This window comes from Emys orbicularis, chromosome 1, assembly GCF_028017835.1.
Source record: "Emys orbicularis isolate rEmyOrb1 chromosome 1, rEmyOrb1.hap1, whole genome shotgun sequence".
Classification (NCBI taxonomy): domain Eukaryota; kingdom Metazoa; phylum Chordata; order Testudines; family Emydidae; genus Emys; species Emys orbicularis.
Window position 1 is genome coordinate 19,646,825 of NC_088683.1, and position 25,313 is coordinate 19,672,137.

The window sequence follows — 25,313 nt, forward strand, 5'->3', positions numbered from 1 at the left end:
CTCCCTGGGGTTCCACCAAGCCAGCCATTTGTAGACACGAGAACACAGGAGCCCATTTGACAGACTGTACAGGGGGCCGTGCTGAATCAGTGCACCCTCTGAGTCTGTTGGCCAAGACCCGCTCCCTGGACAAAGCACTTGCCGGGTGGCACTATCTAGCTGTGGGCCTCCCAGTGCAGCAGGGATTATGGTTGCCTTGTGCCACATTGACCAGCTGTGACAGGGTAGTCTGCCTCTTAAGGGCAGTACTGCCTACTGGTCAGTCCTCCCCATCATATGGTGTGGCTCTTTAAGAGACTGGGGTGGTCTGATACACAAAGCCTGGGGAGAGAGGAAAGGGGTCCCAGGAAGAAGTAGCATTTAGAAGGAATCTTGTTACTATATCTTTAGGACTTGGAGAATTGCAGAGAGGGTAGGGTAGGGCTTCCTCTCACCCAGCCAATAAGGGATTAGCTGGGAGAAGGGCCCAGCATAAATGCTGGCTCCCTCCTTCACAGCAGGGCAGATGTCTGTAGCTGCTGCAGGGAGTAAGAAGGCTCCTGCAGGGCCCTGAGTTAGCTGGGAGAAGACAGCAGCAGGATTGCTATAGGGGAGGGTCTGCCTGCTGAACCCTCCCTGCCTGAGGGTGGAAGGACTGATTGGGAAAAGGGCCAACTGGGGGAGAAGCTGCTTGAGGCTCTACATCTGGCGCAAATTACAACTGCCACCCCAAGGAGGAGAGCGAGGAGGCTCCTGTCTTAAGGAGAGGGACAGAGGGATTGTCTGAAATACAGCCCAGCCCTTGGAGAAGGGGTGGGACCTCGTGAACAGAGGAGGAAACTGCCCAGGACTCTTACATGGGACATTGGAAACCCAGCTCTTCAAATTCAGTCTTCAGGCTAGCAAGATCTGAGAGTTACTAGTTGAGAAGGTGAGGCCAAAGTTACGTACTAGAATAAGTGCAGCTAAATAAGTGAGTTACCCTCTCCAGAATGCGTGAATAAACCAGACCCGCAAGGAGAGGTTGAACTAATCTGGATAATTGTCGTAAAGACCCAAGGGGCGCTGAGTGCAGTTGCCTGCAGGGCCACGACAGGCCACAAGGGGGCATGCTGGAGAGACACGCCCTATAATGCTATCGTCCATGCCGACATTCCTCCACCAGGGTGTGCAACAGCAGATGTTGGAGCTGACTCTCAGCGAACTGAGCCTTCTGTTTTAATTCTCTGCTCTTCCTCTCACCCAAGTAAGTTTCAGGACATCACGCTATTAAAACTCAGCCTTTTTAAAGAGGGTGCATCACGGACTGGAGTATTTTATCCAGTGTGGAGGTTGAGCTCTAGATTTCAGAACTGAGCCTGCTGTACAAATTGCGCCACAAGGCTCTGTTCTCTGCTGCTCTGAGATACTCCCACACACATCCACAGGGCAGTGTTTTATTCCCCATTAGTGGTATGCACTAGCACCACTGGCATCACAGATTGCGCACAAGGGTTTCTTTTTGCCAGTACATAGTGTCCATCAAAGAAGGCGAATGATTGTCAGAGAGATTCTTATAACATCCTTAAATATGTTGCCTTATAATATACAGATATGACTCAACTAACTCTCGGTCGAGAACAAGGTAAAATTCAGTGTAGAGTGAAATAAATGAACAGTGTGGAGTGAATAAGCCTATTTTTTGGCCGCACTGCCCCAGTTGCTATTAATCTGTCATTTGAAATTTAATGTTGCAGACCTTATACGTTGATGCTTTTCCAAGAAACCAACCAGAATCAGTCTTCCATTTAGAATTTTTTTTTGTAACCCTACAGTGAATTTTCAGTAGATACTGGGAGAAAGTTTCATATTGAAACACAATCTGCTCAGTGGTTTGAGCATTGGCCTGCTAAACCCAGGGTTCTGAGTTCAATCCTTGAGGGGGCCACTTAGGGATCTGGGGCAAAATCAGTACTTTGTCCTGCTAGTGAAGGCAGGGGGCTGGACTCAATGACCTTTCAAGGTCCCTTCCAGTTCTAGGAGATAGGATATATCCATTAATTATAGATCTTAATACCTGAAATTCAAGCCAAATGTGCCACCTTTTGTGCAATAAAAAGACGGGATGGAAATGACAGCTGAACTGGAGGAGGGACCGATTCACATCCTGGAGGTAAATCCCAGAAAAGTAACCAGGTGTCAGACTATGGAGTAAAAGAGAAATAGGCACGTTGCCAAATGTAAAGACTATAAATGTGGGACGCTTTAAAAGCAAACATAGCTGAATGTGAGATGCCGTAATATCTAGCTATAAACTGCACAGGAAGGACAGATGAAGTGGGGGACTATGCCTAAAAAATTCCGTAGACTCTAGTGCAATAGCACTTTTGGACAGAGTGGCTCATTGTCGAGCACATACATGCAGAGCCCCAATAGAGCTCCCTGTCTGGCTGGGTGCTCCCCAGTCTGTTGAATTTGGAGCTCAGCTCACTGGGCCCTCTGTGGTCTTTATACTTCTTGAGCCTGCACTCCCCCTGGCTAGGGCTGTAGGCTCACTCTCTGAGTGCAGATCCTCTGTTTAGCCCCCTCACCTGAGAGCTGGGAACCCACAGTCTGGCTGCCTAGCTCCTGGACTAGTGCTGATCCCTCAGACTCCCCCATAGATTTAGCACATCCTGTCCCAGAACTATAGGCATGTGGATACTCTGGGTTTACAGTTTGCCTCCTTAGGGGCACGTGATGGAAAGGCAACAGACAGGCAGACTTGGCCCAGGATTCTAAAACACCATTGCTCTTTAATTAATAGCATAGAAGTGTATACATGTAGACAAAATAATAAACCCACCTCTATGCATTTCCCTGCTTCAACTTCCTCATCACTCTGTATAGTTCTTTAGGGTTGGACAGAGCCCTCGGGGCTGCCCAGAATCCTTCCCCTGCAGCACATGGTTTCTCTTGTATATGATACAAATCCAATCATAAGAATACAACTATATTCTAATAGAATCATAGAACTGGAAGGGACCTTGAGAGGTCATCTAATCCGGTTGCCTGCACTTTTATCAGGATACATTTAGGAGTGCACAGTACTGAGGGAGAGCAAAGAGGCAAACCCCTCCTTAAAACTCTTTTGCCGTGAAGCCTACAAAAAACTTTGCAGTTTGCAGGTGACGCAAAAATTGGGAGAGTGATAAATAATGAAGAGGACAGGTCACTGATTCAGAGCAATTAGGATTGCTTGGTAAACTGGGTGCAAAAGCAAATGATTATGTTTTAATATGGCTAAATGTAAAAATATATATCTAGGAACAAAGAATGCAAGTAGGCCATACTTACATGATGGGGGACTCTATCCTGGGAAGCTGTGACTCAGAAAAAGATATGGGGGGTCATGGTGGATAAGCAGCTGAACATGAGCTCCCAATATGATGCTCTGGCCAAAAGAGCTAAGGTAGTACTGGCATGCATAAATAGAGGAATCTCAGGTATGAGTAGAGAGGTTATTTTATCTCTGTATTTGGCACTGGTGTGACCACTACTGGAATACTGTGTCCACTTCTAGTGCTCACAATTCAGGAAAGTTGGTGAAATATTGGAGAGGGTTCAGAGAAGAGGATTAGAAAACGTACCTTATAGTGGTAGACTGAAGGAGCTCAGTCTATTTAGCTGAACCAAGAGAATCTTAAGGGGTGACTGTCACGGAGTGTGGGGGAGTCAGGGCCCTGCACCCTCACTTCCTGTGATTCACCACGACTCTCAGCCAGCCAGCCAGTAAAATGGAAGGTTTATTAGACGACAGGAACACCGTCCCAAACAGAGCTTGTAGGTACAACCAGGTGGATAGAAAGCTGGCTAGATCATCAGGCTCAACGGGTAGTGATCAATGGCTCCATGTCTAGTTGGCAGCCGGTTTCAAGTGGAGTGCCCCAGGGGTCGGTCCTGGGGCCGGTTTTGTTCAATATCTTCATTAATGATCTGGAGGATGGCGTGGACTGCAGTCTCAGCAAGTTTGCAGATGACACTAAACTGGGAGGAGTGGTAGATACGCTGGAGGGTAGGGATAGGATACAGAGGGACCTAAAGAAATTAGAGGATTGGGCCAAAAGAAACCTGATGAGGTTCAACAAGGACAAGTGCAGAGTCCTGCACTTAGGACGGAAGAATCCCATGCACTGTTACAGACTAGGGACCGAATGGCTAGGCAGCAGTTCTGCAGAAAAGGACCTAGGGGTTACAGTGGACGAGAAGCTGGATATGAGTCAACAATGTGCCCTTGTTGCCAAGAAGGCTAACGGCATTTTGGGCTGTATAAGTAGGGGCATTGCCAGCAGATCGAGGGACGTGATCATTCCCCTCTATTCGACATTGGTGAGGCCTCATCTGGAGTACTGTGTCCAGTTTTGGGCCCCACACTACAAGAAGGATGTGGAAAAATTGGAAAGAGTCCAGCGGAGGGCAACAAAAATGTTTAGGGGGCTGGAACACATGACTTATGAGGAGAGGCTGAGGGAACTGGGATTGTTTAGTCTGCAGAAGAGAAGAATGAGGGGGGATTTGATAGCTGCTTTCAACTACCTGAAGGCGGGTTCCAAAGAGGATGGATCTAGACTGTTCTCAGTGGTACCTGATAACAGAACAAGGAGAATGGTCTCAAGTTGCAGTTGGGGAGGTTTAGGTTGGATATTAGGAAAAACTTTTTCACTAGGAGGGTGGTGAAGCACTGGAATGGGTTACCTAGGGAGGTGGTGGAATCTCCTTCCTTAGAGGTTTTTAAGGTCAGGCTTGACAAAGCCCTGGCTGGGATGATTTAGTTGGGAATTGGTCCTGCTTTGAGCAGGGGGTTGGACTAGATGACCTCCTAAGGTCCCTTCCAATCCTGATATTCTATGATTCTATGACCCCTCAGTCAGGTCCCTCGGGGGGGTGGGGGGGAGGGAGCTTAGTCCCCAGCCTTGGGGTTCCCTCCGTTTCCCCAGACTGCTCCAAACTGAAACCCCCTCCAGCAGTCTCACCCAGCCTCCCCCTGGCTCCTCCTCCAGCCTTTGTCCAGTTTCCTGGGCAAAGGTGTCACCTGGCCCCAACCCCTTCCTGGCTCAGGTTACAGGCTCAGGTATCATCCCTCAAGTGAAGTCACCCCCTGCTATCCCATCCCCAGTGCAGACAGTCCCAGTAAAACTCCCCTGCGACATCCCCAGGTCAATCCTCCCCACTCCCTCCCCCCACAGTGACTTATTACAGTCTGTAAGTATCTACACAAGAAGCTAATAATATATAATGGGCTCTTCAATCTAGCAGAGAAAGACATAGCATGATCCAATGGCTGGAAGTTGAAGCTAGACACATTCAGACTGGAAATAAGGCGTACATTTTTAATGGCGAGAGTAATTAACCATTGGAACAATTTACCAAGGGTCATGATGGATGGATTCTCCATCACTGACAATTTTCAAATCAAGTTTGGATGTTTTTTTACAAGATCTGCTCTAGGAATTATTCTGGGGAAGTTCTCTGGCCTGTGTAATACACGAGATCAGACTAGATGATCACAATGGTCCCTTCTGGCCTTGGAATCTGTCGTCTTGGCAATGGTTAGTCTGCTTGCGTGTAGAGATCACAGTCTGTAATGCTGACCTGTCTCACTGTTCCTTTGTACTCTTGTCTCATACTTATTAGATTGTAAGCTCTTTGGGCAGGGTCTGTCCTTTTGTTCTGTGTTTATACAGCACCTAGCGCAGCAGGGCCCTAGTTCATGACTGGGGCTCCTACGTGCTATGACTATATAAATAATAAGTGAATCCATTAAAACAGTAATGGGTGAGTTCTAATATCTACCTATGTCATGTCAAGAACAAGTTTTAAAAAGATATTTCTCGACACGTTTATTGTTTGCTTCTTGGAAAAGCTAGTTCTAGAGCACACAAGAGGAGTGATGTAGGAGACTACAGGGCTGCACAGGTGTTCCTGAGGGCAGAATTTTACTTGCAGATTTTTTATTACAGGTGATTAATGTATGAGCCAGAAAGAACTCAGATTAATTTTTAAATACAAGAATAGGTTGCCTTTCACTTGAAAACTGAAAAATTCTGTGATAGATGCCATAGAGGGAGGATGCTTTAGGAAACTAGTTAAGTTTTGTATCCCTACAGGTGACCTTTTTAAGTCCACCACCAATCTGGCTTTCCACACATGTGGTGGGGCAGGTCAGGGTGAGGGAAATGCACATGTCCTAGAAAGCTTTTGCAGAAAAATTAATGAGGCATCTGCCCCTATCCCCTTCCACAGGGGTCTCTGCAGGAGGGGTGGGGGCTAGCCCATTGATCTCAGGCAACCAATGACTTTCCACCTGCCTTCAGAATGAGCACTGAAAATCACCTTTCTATGATTTTTAATTCATTTTCTCTACTAGAGAAATTATTTTTGCCACTGCCTAAAGGTGGGCTAACATTCAGACAATGAGACTCAATTATACTAGGAGAAACTAGCTCAGTGGTTTGAGCATTGGCCTGCTAAACCCAGGGTTGTGAGTTCAATCCTTGAGGGGGCCACTTAGGGATCTGGGGCAAAATCAGTACTTTGTCCTGCTAGTGAAGGCAGGGGGCTGGACTCAATGACCTTTCAAGGTCCCTTCCAGTTCTAGGAGATGGGATATCTCCATTAATTAATTAAAACGTTACAAGACCAACATGTGTTGGCTCGCACCAAACCTGCTTGGTATAATTTTGCTGATCTGATGTGAAGCAAAAAATGAGATCTGAAGATGTGAGACACAGTTATAGGGTTGAAATGTCCTCTTCCATTTCTTATTCCAGTCTCAGATATCTAATTCAGACTGTAAATGAATTTTCCATGCATGATATAAGCCATGAGATGGTTTCAATCCATTACCTTTAAGTTATTTATATATTCTGCTTGCTCTACAGGAAGATTTCAATAAGGAGGTGAGGAAGGACTGGCCTATTTTCTTGAAAATAATACGAGAAGGGGAGAAATGGACATTGAATATATTCCATAGTCTTGAGATTGCAATAAACGTATGTCTCTTGCAGCTCAGGAGATAATAGTGTCTTATTCTCTATTATTATATCATTTAGAAGACAAATATTTTCCTGAATCCATAGTTTCTAATGCATTGTTGATGTTTTGTTTGAAAACTCAAGTTGAGTCAAAGATATTTATTCTAAAGCAAATCAGACTGTCACTTTCAGCTTTGTGTAAAATACTAAAAACTTTAACAACATTAAATAGAATTGGATTATTGTCCAAAGATTTCAGGAGATTCCCAGTAACAGCAGCAGAGATATTAAACCTCAGTGTTGCTTGTTTTTCTGTAAGTAACCGGGAAGGAAAGTTGGAACTCTTTTTTGTGTGAAACAATTTGCATCTGGGCTCTGATCTGATCTACATCTGTGCCAGGATGGATCTCCATCCTTAGAGGTTTTTAAGGCCCGGCTTGACAAAGCCTTGGCTGGGATGATTTAGTTGGTGTTCATCCTGCTTTGAGCAGGGGGTTGGACTAGATGACCTCCTGAGGTCTCTTCCAACCCTAATATTCTATGATTCTATGCCCTGGGAATCTGGGAGCCACAACAAGTGACTTGATCCCTTCCCTTTTCTCCTGCACCAAGTGGAAAGTCGGTGCAGTGGAGAATCATGGAAAGCAGTGGTGCAGGATTATCCACAATGCCCTGCCAGTGTGCCTGGAAGAATCACCTTTAGGGCAGCATGGACTGGTGTGGGCTGGAATTCGTGGAAGCTGAGTGCCATTCCTCCTGCAAGTACCTTTCCTATGCCATCATTAATCTGATTCACTGTCACTGATCGTAGTCCACAAGATGTGTTAAAATGAAATAACCACTAAAAATAAACCTGTCACTTACAGGGGTCTACAAGATGTGCCCACACCAAAACAGAGTGATCCTGTGATCTTGTTACTGTGACCCTGATCTTTCCTGACCCTATTGTTTTATTCATTGGGCCAGGTTTTCAAAGGGCTCGGGTCAGATTTTCAAGCGCTCAGCACCCACGACTGAGGCCTGATTTTCAAAAGAGTTCAGCTCTCATTTAGGCACCTGTGTAAGGGCCAGATTTCCAAAAGTGCTCCGTAGCCAGCTGCTCCCATTTTGATACTGATGGTCAGATTACCAAATAAGCTCAGCAACAAATAGCCACTTATTTGGGTTCTTAGGTGGGAAATGAGCACTTTTGAAAATCTGGCCCTTAGGGTCATGCCTCAATTAGAATTTAAAGAGAAGATTTTCAAAAATGCCTAAAGGATTTAGGAGCATGTCACTGACTTTCACTGGGGCTTGTACTCTTCTATCCCTTGTGTGCTTTGCAAATCTCCTTCTAAGTTGTTTAGGGAAAGGAAAGTGGCTGGGATTTTCAGTGACTCGGGAGCACAATTTTAATGGGACTTGTGATCTTGAATCTCTTATATGCTTTTGAAAATCCCACCCCAGTATCTTTCTGTTTGCTTCGTACACAGCCTAGCACACTTGTGCATGCAATATGGAATAATAAATGAGAACAGTGTGATGGGAATGATGCATGATACGTTTTAGTTTATAACAGAAATGGCAAAATATTGGATTCTTGATTAACGATCCTGGTTAAGTGGAGGAGCAAATGTTATGATGAAACTGAGATTCTTTGTAATTATTTGCAGACAGATTACCACTATGAATACACAGAATGCGATAGCAGTGGATCCAGGTGGAGGGTGGCTGTTCCAAATCCGTCAGCAGCGTGCTCTGGATTACCCGACCCCATGAAAGGAAAAGAATGCAGTACGTTTGCACTTTTCATTTAACATTTTATCTTTATTGGTAATGCATATTATTTCCCTGATTTAATGTTACTGCACTGGCATAAACCATCAGCACTGGTTAATTATCAGTTAGAGAGGCAATGTGGGCTATTGGATAGTGCACTGGACTGGGATTCAGGAGATGGGTGCTATTTCTAGCTCTCCCACTGACCTCTTATGTGATCTTGAATAAGTCATTTCCCCTCTCACTGCTTTTGTTTCCCTTCCCATCCTGTCTTGTTTATTTAGACTGTAGGACAGGGACTGTCTTTTACTATGTGTAACCCACAGATGAGTATGTGGTACACATTCCCCTCTGTGCTGATCTATAGAGATTATATGAGTCTGTCACAGTACCACTTAGGCAACCACAGCGCTGTAGCTCATGCTTCTGTGCAGGCTCCTGTTTAATACATTTAGGACTCTTCTCCACTGGATTATCTCCCTCCCTGCCTCCTGGAGCATTGCTGCTAGGATCACAAGGCAACTCAACCAGGTTGGGAACCAGCTGGATATGCCACTTGTTTTTCCCTTTTTTCCTCTGCTGAGTACTTCAGTCAGTCTCAGCTTTACAGGATCTCAGGATGCCGCTCCGTTCAGTGAGAACAGCTGGTATTGCCCAATTTTTGTGTTCATTTGGTTTTCTCGGTGGTAGGTCTCCTGGTTTAACTTTGACAAACTTCTGACTGAATTCTGATGGTTAAAGACTTCTTAGATTTGGCACCTCTCGGACACGCATCCTTTACGGATAAGGCTAGTTAAGCTCTGGAATAGATTTCCAAGGGAGATTGTGGAATCCCCATCATTGGAAGTTTTAAAGAACAGGTTAGACAAACACCTGTCAGGGAAGGTCTATGTTTACTTGGTCCTGCCTGAGTGCAGGGGACTGGACTAGATGACCTCTCGAGGTCCCTTCCAGTCCTACGTTTCTATGAGTCTGTAAGTAGAATTTCAACACATCTAGAAAAGTAATCAGTGGCTTTTAGATAGGTATGACCCCTCTCTTCACACAGGTCTAGTGCTATTTTTTCCCAAGGCCTGTCCAAAAAATACTGTAAATAGGAGAAACTCATGCTGTGTCTTTCTGGACATTCTACAAAGTTAGTGTAACCTACATAGAGGGGAGGTAAGTCAATTTGCTTACCAATTCTGTGTTACAGAACTCCTCTGACAAAGTATTTGCAGAGACTTGGAATTCATATCTTTGTGAGAAACTACAGCTGGATTTTCTATAAGAATCTTTTAAATACTAAAAGTGGAAATTATAATGGTGTTCACTTTGTTTTTCTTCTTATGAATCCAGTACCAGTCTTTATCATAATTCAGTTACACTTACACACCCACCCACCCACTTCTTTTTACTGAATAACACTCTAAAGATAAACTGTTACAGCACAGCAGTTACAATGCAGCCTAGCTAAACTAACATCACTAACTAGAGTTTTTTTATTTTCCTTTAAAATGAAGTATATAACACAGGGCCCAAACCCTATTTAAATCTCACAAAAAAAGTACAGAGATTGGGACTTGACAATCAGAGATCTTCTGCTTTTGTAATGCCGACAAACCCCCGTTGTTGGCGGGCGGGATCGAACCTGGGACCTCTAGGAGCTTAGTGCATGAGCCTCTACTGCATGAGCTAAAAGCCAACAGCTTGTTAGCTAAGGCTGCGCTCTCTCTCTCTCTCTCTCTCTCTCTCTCTCTCTCTCTCTCTCTCTCTCTCTCTCTCTCTCTCTCTCTCTCTCTCTCTCTCTCTCTCTCACAAACATTTAGTTGTACCACATAACCAGTTGTTTTAGCATCCATGATATTGAGCACAAACACAACTCTGAATAAGAAAAAGCTGACAATTACTGTAGCTGTTAGACTGGCAGGGTGTCTTTGGTTCAATGATGTAATATAGCTCACGAAGACATTTGGCCTCCAGTCTGCGATTCCTCCTTTACAGTGTTTTCTCAATCCCAATGAGTTTTGTAAAATTACAGGAAACTGTATTAAGAACATAAGAACGGCAGTACTGGGTCAGACCAAAGGTCCATCTAGCCCAGTATCCTGTCTACCGACAGTGGCCAATGCCAGGTGCCCCAGAGGGAGGGGACCAACAGGCAATGATCAAGTGATCTCTCTCCTGCCATCCATCTCCATCCTCTGACAAACAGAGGCTAGGGACACCATTCCTTACCCATCCTGGCTAATAGCCATTAATGGACTTAACCACCATGAATTTATCCAGTTCTCTTTTAAACGCCGTTATAGTCCTAGCCTTCACAACCTCCTCAGGTAAGGAGTTCCACAAGTTGACTGTGCGCTGTGTGAAGAAGAACTTCCTTGTATTTGTTTTAAACCTGCTGCCTATTAATTTCATTTGGTGACCCCTAGTTCTTGTATTATGGGAATAAGTAAATAACTTTTCCTTATCCACTTTCTCCACATCACTCATGATTTTATATACCTCTATCATATCCCCCCTTAGTCTCCTCTTTTCCAAGCTGAAGAGTCCTAGCCTCTTTAATCTCTCCTCATATGGGACCCGTTCCAAACCCCTAATCATTTTAGTTGCCCTTTTCTGAACCTTTTCTAGTGCCAGTATATCTTTTTTTAGATGAGGAAACCACATCTGTACACAGTATTCGAGATGTGGGCGTACCATCGATTTATATAAGGGCAATAATATATTCTCAGTCTTATTCTCTATCCCCTTTTTAATGATCCCTAACATCCTGTTTGCTTTTTTGACCGCCTCTGCACACTGCGCAGACGTCTTCAGAGAACTATCCACGATGACTCCAAGATCTTTTTCCTGACTTGTTGTAGCTAAATTAGCCCCCATCATATTGTATGTATAGTTGGGGTTATTTTTTCCAATGTGCATTACTTTACATTTATCCACATTAAATTTCATTTGCCATTTTGTTGCCCAATCACTTAGTTTTGTGAGATCTTTTTGAAGTTCATCACAGTCTGCTTTGGTCTTAACTATCTTGAGTAGTTTAGTATCATCTGCAAACTTTGCCACCTCACTGTTTACCCCTTTCTCCAGATCATTTATAAATAAGTTGAATAGGATTGGTCCGAGCACTGACCCTTGGGGAACACCACTAGTTACCCCTCTCCATTCTGAGAATTTACCATTAATTCCTACCCTTTGTTCCCGGTCTTTTAACCAGTTCTCAATCCATGAAAGGACCTTCCCTTTTATCCCATGACAACTTAATTTACGTAAGAGCCTTTGGTGAGGGACCTTATTGAGATCCAGCCTACAGATTCAGTCTGGTTATCCATGGCAGCCCCTTCTTCTCTCTGCAGGGCAGGGCTGGATCTGATTGGTGCTCAATGGCTGACAGTTTTCTACTCTTGATTGAACTCGCTACTGATTGGCAAGGAGCTTCCAGCTTCTAACTAAGGGGGAGCATGTGTGTACATTCAGGAACGTCTGCCCTTAATAAACACACAGCTTCAACACAGCTATTGAACATAGTTAATCACTTCCTTTACCCCGCTAGTGTGCTGAAATAGCACCTGCTTATTTGCAGCCACTCAAGGCTCCATACTGCCACCTTGTCTGGGAATGTTTCCATATCAACTCAGAGCAGCTGTAATTACTGCTATGAGGTTTTTGGCTCAATAACAGAAAATAGCATGATTCCATTTTAGCTCCTGCCCTATGCTGGGCCAGCACATTGACATTTGGGCTCCTTCCTGCCATTTTGTGGAGTCCCTTGCATATCCCTTCGACTGTGTCATACTGCAATGGCCATGGGACTATAATTAAATTACTGTAGGTGACTCAGGTTCAGAGAACTCCCCTCCCATTGCTCGAAAGTCATGGACTGCATCTGGGACCCCCTGATAGGTGACTGAGCCAGCCGTGTCTGATACTCTTGGAAACAGGTTGCTGTTGTGTATCAGCGGTAGTGGCTGTCTTCATTGGTTCTGATTTCTGCAGTGAGGTTAGCAGACTATTCAATGGAGCCCCAGTGCCTGTGGCACGACTCAGTGTGTGCTCCTGTATCATCCCGGGTCAAATTCAGGACCATGAGGAGTGCATAGCTCAGAATATCCTGAATTCCCACATATGCAGAGGAGCACTGTATTATCTGATTGACTGGGAAGGTTACGGGCCTGAAGAATGTTCTTGGGAGCTAGTCCATCATGTTCATGCCCCTCCAAAAGTATGGACCTTCCACAAGGATCACCCTGAAAAACCTAGTCCCAAGGGACTGTCAGGGACCACAGGTCTCAAACACAGGCCCCGAAGCAGGAGCTTTACTGTTTATGCCACTGTGCTGCAATGCCAAACAGGGAAACCGTAGATGATACCCTGCAAACAGAGACTACACCCGCTGCTTCAGTGGGATCAGCTGACTAATAGCTTACTGCTGATTGGTCACCTCCTAATATTAAGCTTCCTGTTCCTGCCAGACCACTTGTCTGAGCAACTAGTGGCTAGGCCTGCTGCTGACCAGATCCCCCAAGACCAAGTTCCTTTCTCCTTGCCTGGTTCCTCCTCCTTGTTCCTGTTACTTCACCTTGCTCCATAATCCTGCCCCTTCATACTGACCTCAGTTATTGACTGTGGCTTTGACTCTTGGTGTGACTTCTGATTCTGGTTTGACCCTTGGTGTGACTCTTGACCACGGCCCTGACTCTTTTCTCTGAGCTTCGACGGTTATGTCAGACTGCCCACAAACAGCCCCTGACACTCACTGCTAAGAAACACTCCCCAGGCACCTGACCATCTGGCTTCCTACTAGAGACCTTTAAAGTTGCATTATGCCTATCCTCCCAGGGACTAGTCATGTGTAAGGGCTTGCAGGCAAAGACCTTTAATTAGTAAAAATCCATTGGTTTTCTGCATATTGTTTGAACCTTTCCAGTCCTCCTTTTTGATATGGAGCGCACTTTGCTTATTTTTGGCTCCTGATTTTTAACTTATTATACCTAGATCTCATTCTGAATCTGATAGCATGGCAAAAACTTTGCTAATAAGAATGGCTAGCACTCAGGGCAGCCTGATTTATTGTTTTTTTTAAATGTAGAATATTTATCTCTATCAGCAACCGAAGTAGTTTGCCTTTTGGGCTGGCCTTTTGCCTGTACCTCCAGTACTGCTACGAGCTTCAATTTCTCCTGGAAACCCTCAGTTTTGTCTATGCAATGAATTATGGGGCCCTCAGTGAGCACGGAGGGGGGAGCTGGATTTGTCCCTATGGGCCTGCTCCCATCGACATTAATGGGAGTGTTGCATTTTATTTCGGTGGGAACAGAATTGGGCCTTTTGCCAACTGTAACGTCATGTAATACATTTGTATAATATGACTTAATCCTGACTATAGAACATCTAGCCATACATCTTATACGGCTCACATCAGCATAGTCATGTGAATGCCTAACCTAGACTTTGAAGCTGTCAGTGACGTGAGTAGTTCCACTGACATACCTGTGTGAATAGCTGCTCACCAGTGAGGGAGTAAAGGTTCACATTCTGACATTTAATTCTTTTTAACATTAAACCTTTCACTCGATAGAGTAGTAAGCACCTTATTATTCTGCCCTAAGTCGCAGTAGGTAGTTTCTTCTTGCAGGAGTAGTTCCACTGATCTCGGTGGAACTGTATGCAGCATTGGGTACTGTTCAACCTGAGTAAGCATGGCAAAATGGGACCCTGTCAAAAGCAGTGGATTTCACTTTATTTAGGAAGGCAAAGTTTAGTAAAGTCACCAGTCGCAGATAGCATCCAAAGGCCACTTACAATGAGCTGGGTTTTTTCTTTATTAAAAAAAAAAAAGTGGTGCACAAACAATGTTAATTGTTTAAGTGACTTTAACTTAGACAATAGAAAAAAAAATGATTGTAGACCTAATAACAGAGAAGAATTTGATCAAATGCAGTCCACTGAAGTTGTTGACAAATTGGGCCAAATTCTGTGCTCACTTAACCCCAGAAAGGCTGAAATAACTCCACTGAAGTCAGTGGTATGATTCAGTTCTGAGGCCTGCGTTCAGCAAGTTATTTGAGCATGTGCCTCGCTCCATTTAATTAAATGGGTCTTCGGCCCCTCTTTAAAGTTAGGCGCATGCTTAAGAATCTTGTTGAATTGTGACCTGAGAGCAGAATTTGGGCTGATCTGTTGTTAGGGTTGCCAACTTTCTAATTGCAGCAAACCGAACACACTTGCCCCGCCCCTTCTTCGAGACGCCACCCCCCACTCACTCCCTACCCCCTCCCTCTGGGTTCTGAGCTGGGGCAGGGGGTCGGGGCGTGGGAGGGAGTTTGGGGTGCGGACTCCAGGCGGTGCTGACCTCAGGCAGCCCTGGCATTTCCCAGGGATGGAGGAACTCTGCACGGCTCCTGGGAATTGGTGGTATGTCCCTCCGGCTCCTAGGCGGAGGAGCAGCCAGGGGGCTCAGTGCGCTGCCCCCACCCACAGGCGCTGCCCCTGCAACTCTCATTGGCCCCAGTTCTCGGCCAATGGGAGCTGCAGAGCTGGTGCTTGGGGCAGCATCTGCAAACGGGGGCAGCACACGGAGCCCCCCCGGCCGCCTCTCTGCTTAGGAACTGGAGAGACATGCCAGCTGCTTTCCAGGAGCCGCGCGGAGCCGGGTAAGAAGCCTGCCTGCCCCGCTGCGGCCAACTGGACTTTTAGAGGCCCAGTCAGCTGTGCTGACCGGAGCTGCCAGGGTCCCTTTTCGACCGGGTGTTTCGGTCAAAAACTGGACACCTGGCAATCCTATCTGTTGTGCCTTTGCTCTGTTTATTTGCAGAATTTATTCTGACTTGTGCAATCTACTTGTAAGCAATCACCGGAGGGGCCATAGATTGCCCTGCCAAGTACAGTGCACTATAGACAACAATTGAGATAAATGACCGTTTTAGTGGTTGAGGATTTTATAACTCTTGAAAGCAAACAAATGACTGGGACAGCTTTGATTTTAACTGACTCTGCTTTTGGGAGTGGAAACTTGTTTATAGATTCCAAGGCCGAAGGGACCATTGTGATCATCTAGTCTGACTTCCTGTATAGCACCGGCCAAAGGACTCCCCACAAATAATTCCTAGAACAGATCTTTTAGGAAAAACACCCGATTTTGATTTTAAAATTGTCAGTGATGGAGAATCCATCACAACCCTGGGTAAGTTGTTTCATTGGTTAATTACTCACTGTTTAAAATGTACGCCTTATTTCCAGTCTGAATATGTCTAGCTTCAATTTCCAGCCATTGGGTCATGTTATACCTTTCTCTGCTAGACTGACAAGCCATTATTAAATATTTGTTCCCCATGTAGATACTTGCAGACTATAATTCACCCCTTAACCTTCCCTTTAAGCAAACTAGATTGAGCTCCTTGAGTCTGTCACTATAAGACATGTTTTTTTTAGTGCATTAATCATCCTCTTGGCTCTTCTCTGACTGCTTTCCAATTTATCAACAGTTCTGGTGCCCTTTTTGAATTGTGGGCACCAGAACTGGACACTATTCCAGTAGTGGTCACACCAGTGGTAAATACAGAGGTAAAATAAACTCTCTGCTACTACTCAAGATTCCCCTGTTTATGCACCCCAGAATCACATTAGCCCTTTTGGCCACAGCATCACACTGGGAGCTCATGTTCAACTGATTATCCACCACGATCCCCTCATCATAGACTATTAGGGTTGGAAGAGACCTCAGGAGGTCATCTAGTCCAATCTCCTGCTCAAAGCAGGACCAACCCCAACTAAATCATCCCAGCCAGGGCTTTGTCAAGCCTGACCTTAAAAACCTCTAAGGATGGAGATTCCACCACCTCCCTAAGTAACCCATTCCAGTGCTTCACCACCCTCCTAGTGAAATAGTGTTTCCTAATATCCAACCTAGACCTCCCCCACTGCAACTTGAGACCATTGCTTCTTGTTCGGTCATCTGCCACCACTGAGAACAGCCAAGCTCCATCCTCTTTGGAACCCCCCTTCAGGTAGTTGAAGGCTGCTATCAAATCTCCCCTCACTCTTCTTTTCTGTAGACTAAATAACCCCAGTTCCCTCAGCCTCTCCTTCTCTTCCAGTCTCAGAGGTTTGTCTGGAGTTTATTCTTAGGGCACGTCTTCACTAGCCACGTTAAAGCGCTGCCGCGGCAGCGCTTTAACGTGGCTTGTGTAGTCGCGGCATAGCTGAAAAAATCACCTCCACGAAGGGAATAGCTACCAGCACTGGTGCACTGTCTACACTGGCACTTTACAGCGCTGACACTTGCAGTGCTCAGGGGTGTGTTTTTTCCACACTGCTGAGCGAGAAAGTTGCACCGCTGTAAAGTGTCAGTGTGGACAAGCCCTTAGACTGTGCAAATGTTGGTTGAAAAAGAATAGAAAATTGCTTTTAGTAGTTTTAATAGTTTGATATTTTTACCCTCTACTAAGCAAAAAAAGGCCATTTATTAAATAACGACATAACCAAGTGTTTACTGCATGGTCACTGCTCATATATAGGAATTACTTCTCACAAGTTTTTAAGAGGTTCCTTGAAGCAAATGTGTAAATCATAAGAATTTACTTTTTTCACTTTTCTCCATTTGACACTTGCTGATTTTGTTTTCTGCTGTCACTACTGGACCTTGAAATGAACAGGATTACTTTTTGGCAGTGTTGTTGTAGCCATGTCAGTTCTAGGATATTAGTGAGACAAGGTGGGTGAGGTAATCGCTTTTATTGGCCCAACCTCTGTTGGGGAGAGAGACAAGCTTTCAAGCTACATAGAGCTCTTCCTCCGGTCTCTCACGATTACCTTGCGTACTTCTTTGAATGAGCACCACCAGTGAAATTGGCAAAGCTCTTAGAATAGGGCTTATCCATTCACACTCCCTCTCTTGGCTCTGCAGCATTAGGCTTTGACTTCACTGGCTTTGTTCCCCCAATATTTTTCATCTTTGCTATCACCAGTGCAGCTCCATCGTTGGTAGCAGTGCTGGGGGCACTTGTGTAGAGAAGATGTTAATGACTGCTCGCGTTTAATCACCATGTCTTCTAGAGATGACGTGTGTACATGTACACTTAAATACATACACATAAGGACACATGCTTTTTGGTATCCATATTTTAAAATGTGCTTCCTGGATTGTAGGAAATTGGATATTTTGAGATTATTCACTAAAAATGTACTGAAGGCACATGCCCTTTCATCCCACCTCCTCTGGAGCTGATCACTTACTCTCTTACCTGCCTGTCTCCACTCATGGTCCCACTGACATCAGAGGAACTGCTCAGGGAGTAAGGTGCTACTCAGCATGAGTAAAGGTATCAGAATCTGGACCTGAGGATGAGCACAGGCAGCTCCCATTGAAGTCAGTGAGAATTGAAGGTCGCTTAACACATAGGTTTGGCCCCTGACTTACTAGCTTTTCTCTTTTAACTGTTGAAAGAGATGAACAGAAATAATTCAGTGGCCCAGCCCTGCAACCCTCACTTGCATGGGAAGTACTTAATGATTCAAGAAATCCCATTTACTTCAAAGGGGCTACTTGTGTAGGGATTACTTTCATAAATACAGGCTGCAGGACTTGGACCGTTGCATTCTCTCTCTCTCTGTCTTGCCTGTGAGAGGGTTTTATCTGCTTTCTAAGGAAGCTCTGCTGCACTAGCTAAAAAGGAAGATTTGCTTTCTAAGGCCCTGATTCAGAAAAGCACCATAAGCACGTGCTTAACTCCATCTCTGCCTAGGGCAGCACTAATGCATGTTGTTAACTTTAAGCATATGCACTGAGTCCCATTGACTTCATGTGTTGAAATGCTGCCATGAATAAGGATGCTTTTCTGAACTGGGGTTCAAAGCTGTGTTTACATGGGCTTTTCCCCCTAACATATCTTGTTATCTGAGGAGTCACCAGAGGGTGCTGTTATGCATAGTCTTTCAATGTTGTATGCAGTGTTTTGTAGCCCTGTTGGTCCCAGGATATTAGAGAGTCAAGGTGGGTGAGGTAATATCTTTTGCTGGTCCAATAAAAAAATATTACCTCACCCATCTTGTCTCTGTAATAGTCTTTCAAGTTCTTTTAGTATGTGAGCAGAGTACAGTCTTTGAAGTAATGCTGTATTTGTGATGTAGATTTTTTGCAACAGCTTCTCCAAAACAGGAAGAGAGTTTAGTCTCTGCCTTTAGCTCTGCTAGAGTCAATTATTGGGGGTGGTGAAAATTATTCTCTGGGAGGAATTGGCATTTAGACTAAGATTTCTGAAAGTGGGGGGTTGCCCACATGACATTTGTGACCACTTCTGTGGTCTGACTGGTATAAATAAACAAATTACACTAATAAAAAAAACCCATCTCCGATTCACTAATTTCTCTTCCAGCATGAAGCCAACCTCAAGGCCCTGACATCTGCTAGTACTCAGCGGAGGGGTGACAATATGTAAATGTGAGGGAGAGAGTGGGAGACTATAAGAGGAGGCAGAAGGGACTGCTAAATAAGTTGGAGGAGATGTCAGTATATTTGTTTTACTTCTCAGGGTAAAAGTGATGTATCGCTTTCTTTTCTTAAGAGGAGGAGATGTCTATAATATGGAGGACATTCCCTCCCAGATTACACTAGTTTTCAAGGTGATCACAGGCCTGACAGCATCCTTTTAAAATGAAGATTCAATCTAATCACTGATAGCACATCCAATATAACTATTGGAGAAAACGAGCAGGAATTATTCATACTCTGTTGCAGACGCCTCACATAAATTATTCACATCAGACATTCTGAATCAATAAACGGAGGTTATAGGAAACATTACTAATAACAAAGCAACAAGTCCTGCTTTCTTTTAACTTTCCTGTGCTTTCCCCCCCCTGTTCCCTCACATTGGTTCTTAGATCTGCCTTGTATCTTGTGGTTTGGACCTTTTGTGGTGAGGAGAATCCCAGCTGGACTGCCAGGAAGCCCTACTGTAGACAGCTCTAAATAAAATAATATATCTGCTCTTCACACTATGTTGCCTTGCCCACTCCTCTCCTGGAGGCTTGTGCATTGGCATCTGTACAATCAAACTTAACAACCATTAAGAGCTGAGTGACAACCGCATATTGCTGCCATCTGGCTACCTACCACTCCTCTTCTGAGCTGCAGTTTTAGCCCCTGGCCTCACCAGGGTGAGACAACTCAGCAGAAGGTTTGTAGGCAGAGTGGAAAACCCCAGACTACTACCTGGAGCTCAAGCAGATGAGCTTTGAATGCTATGAGAATGAAGTGGAGCGATCTAAAGAAGTTGGTGGGGCTGATACACTGGTTTTAATGAGAAGAGAATCTCCATGAACTTTAGTGGTGCTACTCTGGGCATTCACTGTTACAATTGTTAGTAAAGTGAGAAAAGAATCGGGTTCTGTCTTTAATAGTTGGACTCAAGGTTGTGGGAGCTACCCATGGTCTCCAGTGGAAGGCAGAAATCCACACAGAATACATGTTTCTCTATTGCCACTCAGTCAAGGCACAAACAAGTCATGGCTGGGGAAAAGGGCCTGATGGGAAGTCTTAAGGGGGTAGAATTAGAAAGTCTGAGAGATATGGGGAAAGGGAAAGAGGATAGAAGGGAATGATGGAGAAAGATTCAGGAGGGCTAGAGGGGGTAGAAAAAATGAGGAGGCAATGAGGGATGGCAGATGACTATAGTGTGAAAAGTTGGAACAGAGGTAAGAGGAGAATGAGATTGGGAGGTGAAAGAAGAGGATGAGAAGGGATAAAAGAAATGACACAGCAGGGTAATGTTAGTAAATTCTGTTTTATTGCAATATTTGATGCCCTTAAGATTCAATTTACTAATGTAATCCTGATGGAGTGATTGGGAGTCTGGGGTCCTTGGGGTAGATGGAGTGGATGGAGCAGAGTAAGAAAGAAGCAAGCAGAATGTTGTATTGAGATAAGTGAGGGAGGATCAAGGGTACTACATTGCTCTCATTTATTTTCCTGTGAGCTCTCACACATCATGATTCTACTCCCATAGTAAAAATAATTGATCTTGATTCTACCTAAATACATGAGAAAATGTATATGAAGCATGTTTTAGATCTGGGATGCTAGAAAGTAGCGATAGCAATATTTACATTGGAGTCTAGGAACGATTTACACTTGACATTTTCATTAACAAGCCTCCATTAACCATAGAAAGCAAAGCAATGTTAGATTTCTGTGTGAGTCACTGTAACGGCGTGGACTCACCACTGCTGGCGCCTCCTGGTGGTTGTTCCGGGAATTAGGTCAGTCCAGCTCCGGAGCGCCCTCTGCAGGTGGTATTTTGCCTGTTGTCTGCTCTACTCCGCTGTTTCGGAGCCGCACTGCTGCCCCGCTCAGTGGTGTCCTCTTCAGGACACTGCCCTCAGGCAGTGTCCACTACTACTTTCTCACCCCCCTTCTGAGGGTCACTGCAGTCCTTTGGCTTGCACCCACTGCAGGTGCCAACCACAACCTAAAGTCTAGCCCCTCACTTCAGGGGCAAGTTGCAGTCTGTATTGGCCATGCTCCTCTGCGGCCAGGTGCAGTGCAAGGGGGGGACCCAGGCCTACCCACTACTCTGGGTCCCGACCCAGGGACCCCCTAGCGGCAGCCTCTCTGCCCGCCTTCTCTCCCCTTGTCTGCCTATCATCCCTGGGCCACTTCCCCTTGGCCCTTGCACCTCATTGGCCCTTTCTGGCAGGGTCTTGCAGCCTAGCAGGTAACAGGCCAGAGCTCACCCTCCGCTCCCCTGAGCCTGCCCAGCACTGCTGTATCTCAGGTGCTATCCCTGGGAGCCAGTCCTCCTCCCTTGCTTGTCAGGGAGAGACTCTCCTCTGCTCTGCTGGGCAGCTCCTTATATCTGGACTGCCCCAGCAGCTGCCTCCTGTCTGGCTCCTAACAAGCCTCACCCTAATTAGCTGCAGGTTTCCACAGCCTCCCTGGCTGCTTTTGCCCCACCCCCTGCTGGAGTGGGTCACCTGCACCACTACAGTCACTGAAGGCCAAATTCCACCCTGAAATCCACTGACTATGATGGATGGTGCACAAGTATAACTACAAGAGGAATTTGGCCCTAAAAACCTTTTAGTAAGAAGTGAACTGTTGCATGCCTGAATCTCTGCCAACTTTCTCATGGTATAGCCATTTATACCTGTGCAAAGTGAGCACAAAATGCTACCAAAGGGAATTTGTGGTGCTTTGCATCCACTTAGCCTAGATGTATATAATTACTTAAAGGGCAAGGCAGCAGAGAAGGAGGCCCTGGCAGTATAGCTTGACACAGTGGGGCAGTGAGAGATGATATGTAATAATACATAATAGCACCTTTTATCCCTGAGACTAGCAAGCTGTACAAACTACAACAACCTTTGCTTGGTTTGAATGAATTCTGCTCTCACCGTGCCGTAAATTTGAAGTAATTCCAGCTGCTTCAGTGGAACTACTCCAGATTTACACCAGTGTAACTGGTAGCACAATATGACCCATCGTTTCTAATTGCCACTGAAAGTATTTTCTAATCTAAAATACCCATAACTAGGCATGGCGGGAAAACAGCTCCCTTAGATACCTTCATGCCTAGTCGTATGTCTTAGAAATACTTCCAATAGATGATGCAAGTAGTCTCTGGATATCTAATTCTCTGTATCCACAATTTGTATTACTACATGTAAGCTGTTGTGTGTGTATATATAGGTATATACCCAGAGTTAATCCTTGAACTATATGGAAGCGCTCTCTGCTGCCAGTGGCCTTCCATACCAGGGAGAATATGTTCTAAAGCAGGGATGCCCAAACTTTTTCAAAGGGTGAACCATGGGTAAAATGTTCAAAAGCACCTAATTGACTATCGAGCTGAATTCCCATTTTCAAAAGTGACTTAGGCACTTATGGGCCAGATTTTGAAAGGTATTTAGGCACCTTATTCCCATTGATTTTGGCATCTAAGTCACATTGAAAGTTCACATTTAGGCTCCTAAATGCCAGTCACTTTTGAAAATAGGAATTAAGCTCCTAAGCCTCTAGGACACTTTGGAAAATTTTACCCCCATTTTAACAGTGAGATTATCTTGGGGACTCCCTCCTTTCTGTTCACAATCACCCACCTCTCTCATTCATGCTTATGTAACATCACTGTGGCAACAGCCGCAATTCATGTGAGCAAGTAGTAACAGGAAAGCATTGAATGTATGTTTAGCTGTATTTTAATGAATTTTTTAGCAGCTGTGAACAAGAAGAAGAGCCAGCACCCTACAACCAGTTGGTTATCTTTTTGTGGACCACTAGCATGTGCCTCATGGACCTAGAGTTTGGGGATATCTTTTATACAGAATCCTCAGCGGTTCTGTCATAACCCACTCACCATCAAAATAATCCCATAACCATAACAGCTGACTGGGAGACAATAGATTTAAAAGGAACGTCTGCATTTTGACACGTGTGGCTTAGATTCAAAATAGGTTGGCTTTTTTTTTTTTTTTTCCTTTGTTGTTAACGACTGCAGGCAATGAGACCATAGTTCTGCTTATCACACAGATGCTTCCACAGCAATACGCTTCTCATCCCATTCCTCCCCACCCCATCGCTGCTCGGTACTGACTGGAATAAACTCAAGTTAGGCAGCTGTTCCAATGTCAAAAGTGGTTCACTTTGCCATTAACCACATTCAGCCTCTAACTGAACCTGGCAAGCAGCTGGCCTGCACAGAGCTAGTTTTGCTTGCAGATGTCTGTGTTAGAACATAAGAACATAAGAAAGGCCGTACTGGGTCAGACCAAAGGTCCATCTAGCCCAGTATCTGTCTACCGACAGTGGCCAATGCCAGGTGCCCCAGAGGGAGTGAACCTAACAGGCAATGATCAAGTGATCTCTCTCCTGCCATCCATCTCCATCCTCTGACGAACAGAGGCTAGGGACACCATTCTTACCCATCCTGGCTAATAGCCATTTATGGACTTAGCCACCATGAATTTATCCAGTCCCCTTTTAAACATTGTTATAGCCCTAGCCTTCACAACCTCCTCAGGTAAGGAGTTCCACAAGTTGACTGTGCGCTGCGTGAAGAAGAACTTCCTTTTATTTGTTTTAAACCTGCTGCCTATTAATTTCATTTGGTGACCCCTAGTTCTTGTATTATGGGAATAAGTAAATAACTTTTCCTTATCCACTTTCTCCACATCACTCATGATTTTATATACCTCTATCATGTCCCCCCTTAGTCTTCTCTTTTCCAAACTGAAGAGTCCTAGCCTCTTTAATCTTTCCTCATATGGGACCCTCTCTAAACCCTTAATCATTTTAGTTGCTCTTTTCTGAACCTTTTCTAGTGCTAGAATATCTTTTTTGAGGTGAGGAGACCACATCTGTACACAGTATTCGAGATGTGGGCGTACCATGGATTTATATAAGGGCAATAATATATTCTCAGTCTTATTCTCTATCCCCTTTTTAATGATTCCTAACATTCGGTTTGCTTTTTTGACCGCCTCTGCACACTGCGTGGACATCTTTAGAGAACTATCCACGATGACGCCAAGATCTTTTTCCTGACTCGTTGTAGCTAAATTAGCCCCCATCATGTTGTATGTATAGTTGGGGTTATTTTTTCCAATGTGCATTACTTTACATTTATCCACATTAAATTTCATTTGCCATTTTGCTGCCCAATCACTTAGTTTTGTGAGATCTTTTTGAAGTTCTTCACAATCTGCTTTGGTCTTAACTATCTTGAGTAGTTTAGTATCATCTGCAAACTTTGCCACCTCACTGTTTACCCCTTTCTCCAGATCATTTATGAATAAATTGAATAGGATTGGTCCTAGGACTGACCCTTGGGGAACACCACTAGTTACCCCTCTCCATTCTGAGAATTTACCATTAATTCCTACCCTTTGTTCCCTGTCCTTTAACCAGTTCTCAATCCATGAAAGGACCTTCCCTTTTATCCCATGACAGCTTAATTTACGTAAGAGCCTTTGGTGAGGGACCTTGTCAAAGGCTTTCTGGAAATCTAAGTACACTATGTCCACCGGATCCCCCTTGTCCACATGTTTGTTGACCCCTTCAAAGAACTCTAATAGATTAGTAAGACACGATTTCCCTTTACAGAAACCATGTTGACTATTGCTCAAGAGTTTATGTTTTTCTATGTGTCTGACAATTTTGTTCTTTACTATTGTTTCAACTAATTTGCCCGGTACCGACGTTAGACTTACCGGTCTGTAATTGCCGGGATCACCCTTAGAGCCCTTTTTAAATATTGGCGTTACATTAGCTAACTTCCAGTCATTGGGTACCGAAGCCGATTTAAAGGACAGGTTACAAACCTTAGTTAATAGTTCCGCAACTTCACATTTGAGTTCTTTCAGAACTCTTGGGTGAATGCCATCTGGTCCCGGTGACTTGTTAATGTTGAGTTTATCAATTAATTCCAAAACCTCCTCTAGTGATACTTCAATCTGTGACAGTTCCTCAGATTTGTCACCTACAAAAGCCAGCTCAGGTTTGGGAATCTCCCTAACATCCTCAGCCGTGAAGACTGAAGCAAAGAATCCATTTAGTTTCTCCGCAATGACTTTATCATCTTTAAGCGCTCCTTTTGTATTTTC

At 44.6% G+C, this 25,313-nt stretch overlaps 1 protein-coding gene across 1 annotated transcript in view; it reads left to right on the forward strand.

The window, feature by feature from the left end:
* The window catches only part of ELAPOR2 (endosome-lysosome associated apoptosis and autophagy regulator family member 2), a 157,636-nt gene that overhangs the window by 57,383 nt on the left and 74,940 nt on the right, over positions 1–25,313 (forward strand). The window contains exon 2 of the mRNA XM_065414384.1: positions 8,624–8,744. Coding sequence (XP_065270456.1) covers positions 8,726–8,744 — 19 coding nt within the window. The 5' untranslated portion in view covers positions 8,624–8,725. The remainder of the gene's footprint in view (positions 1–8,623; positions 8,745–25,313) is intronic.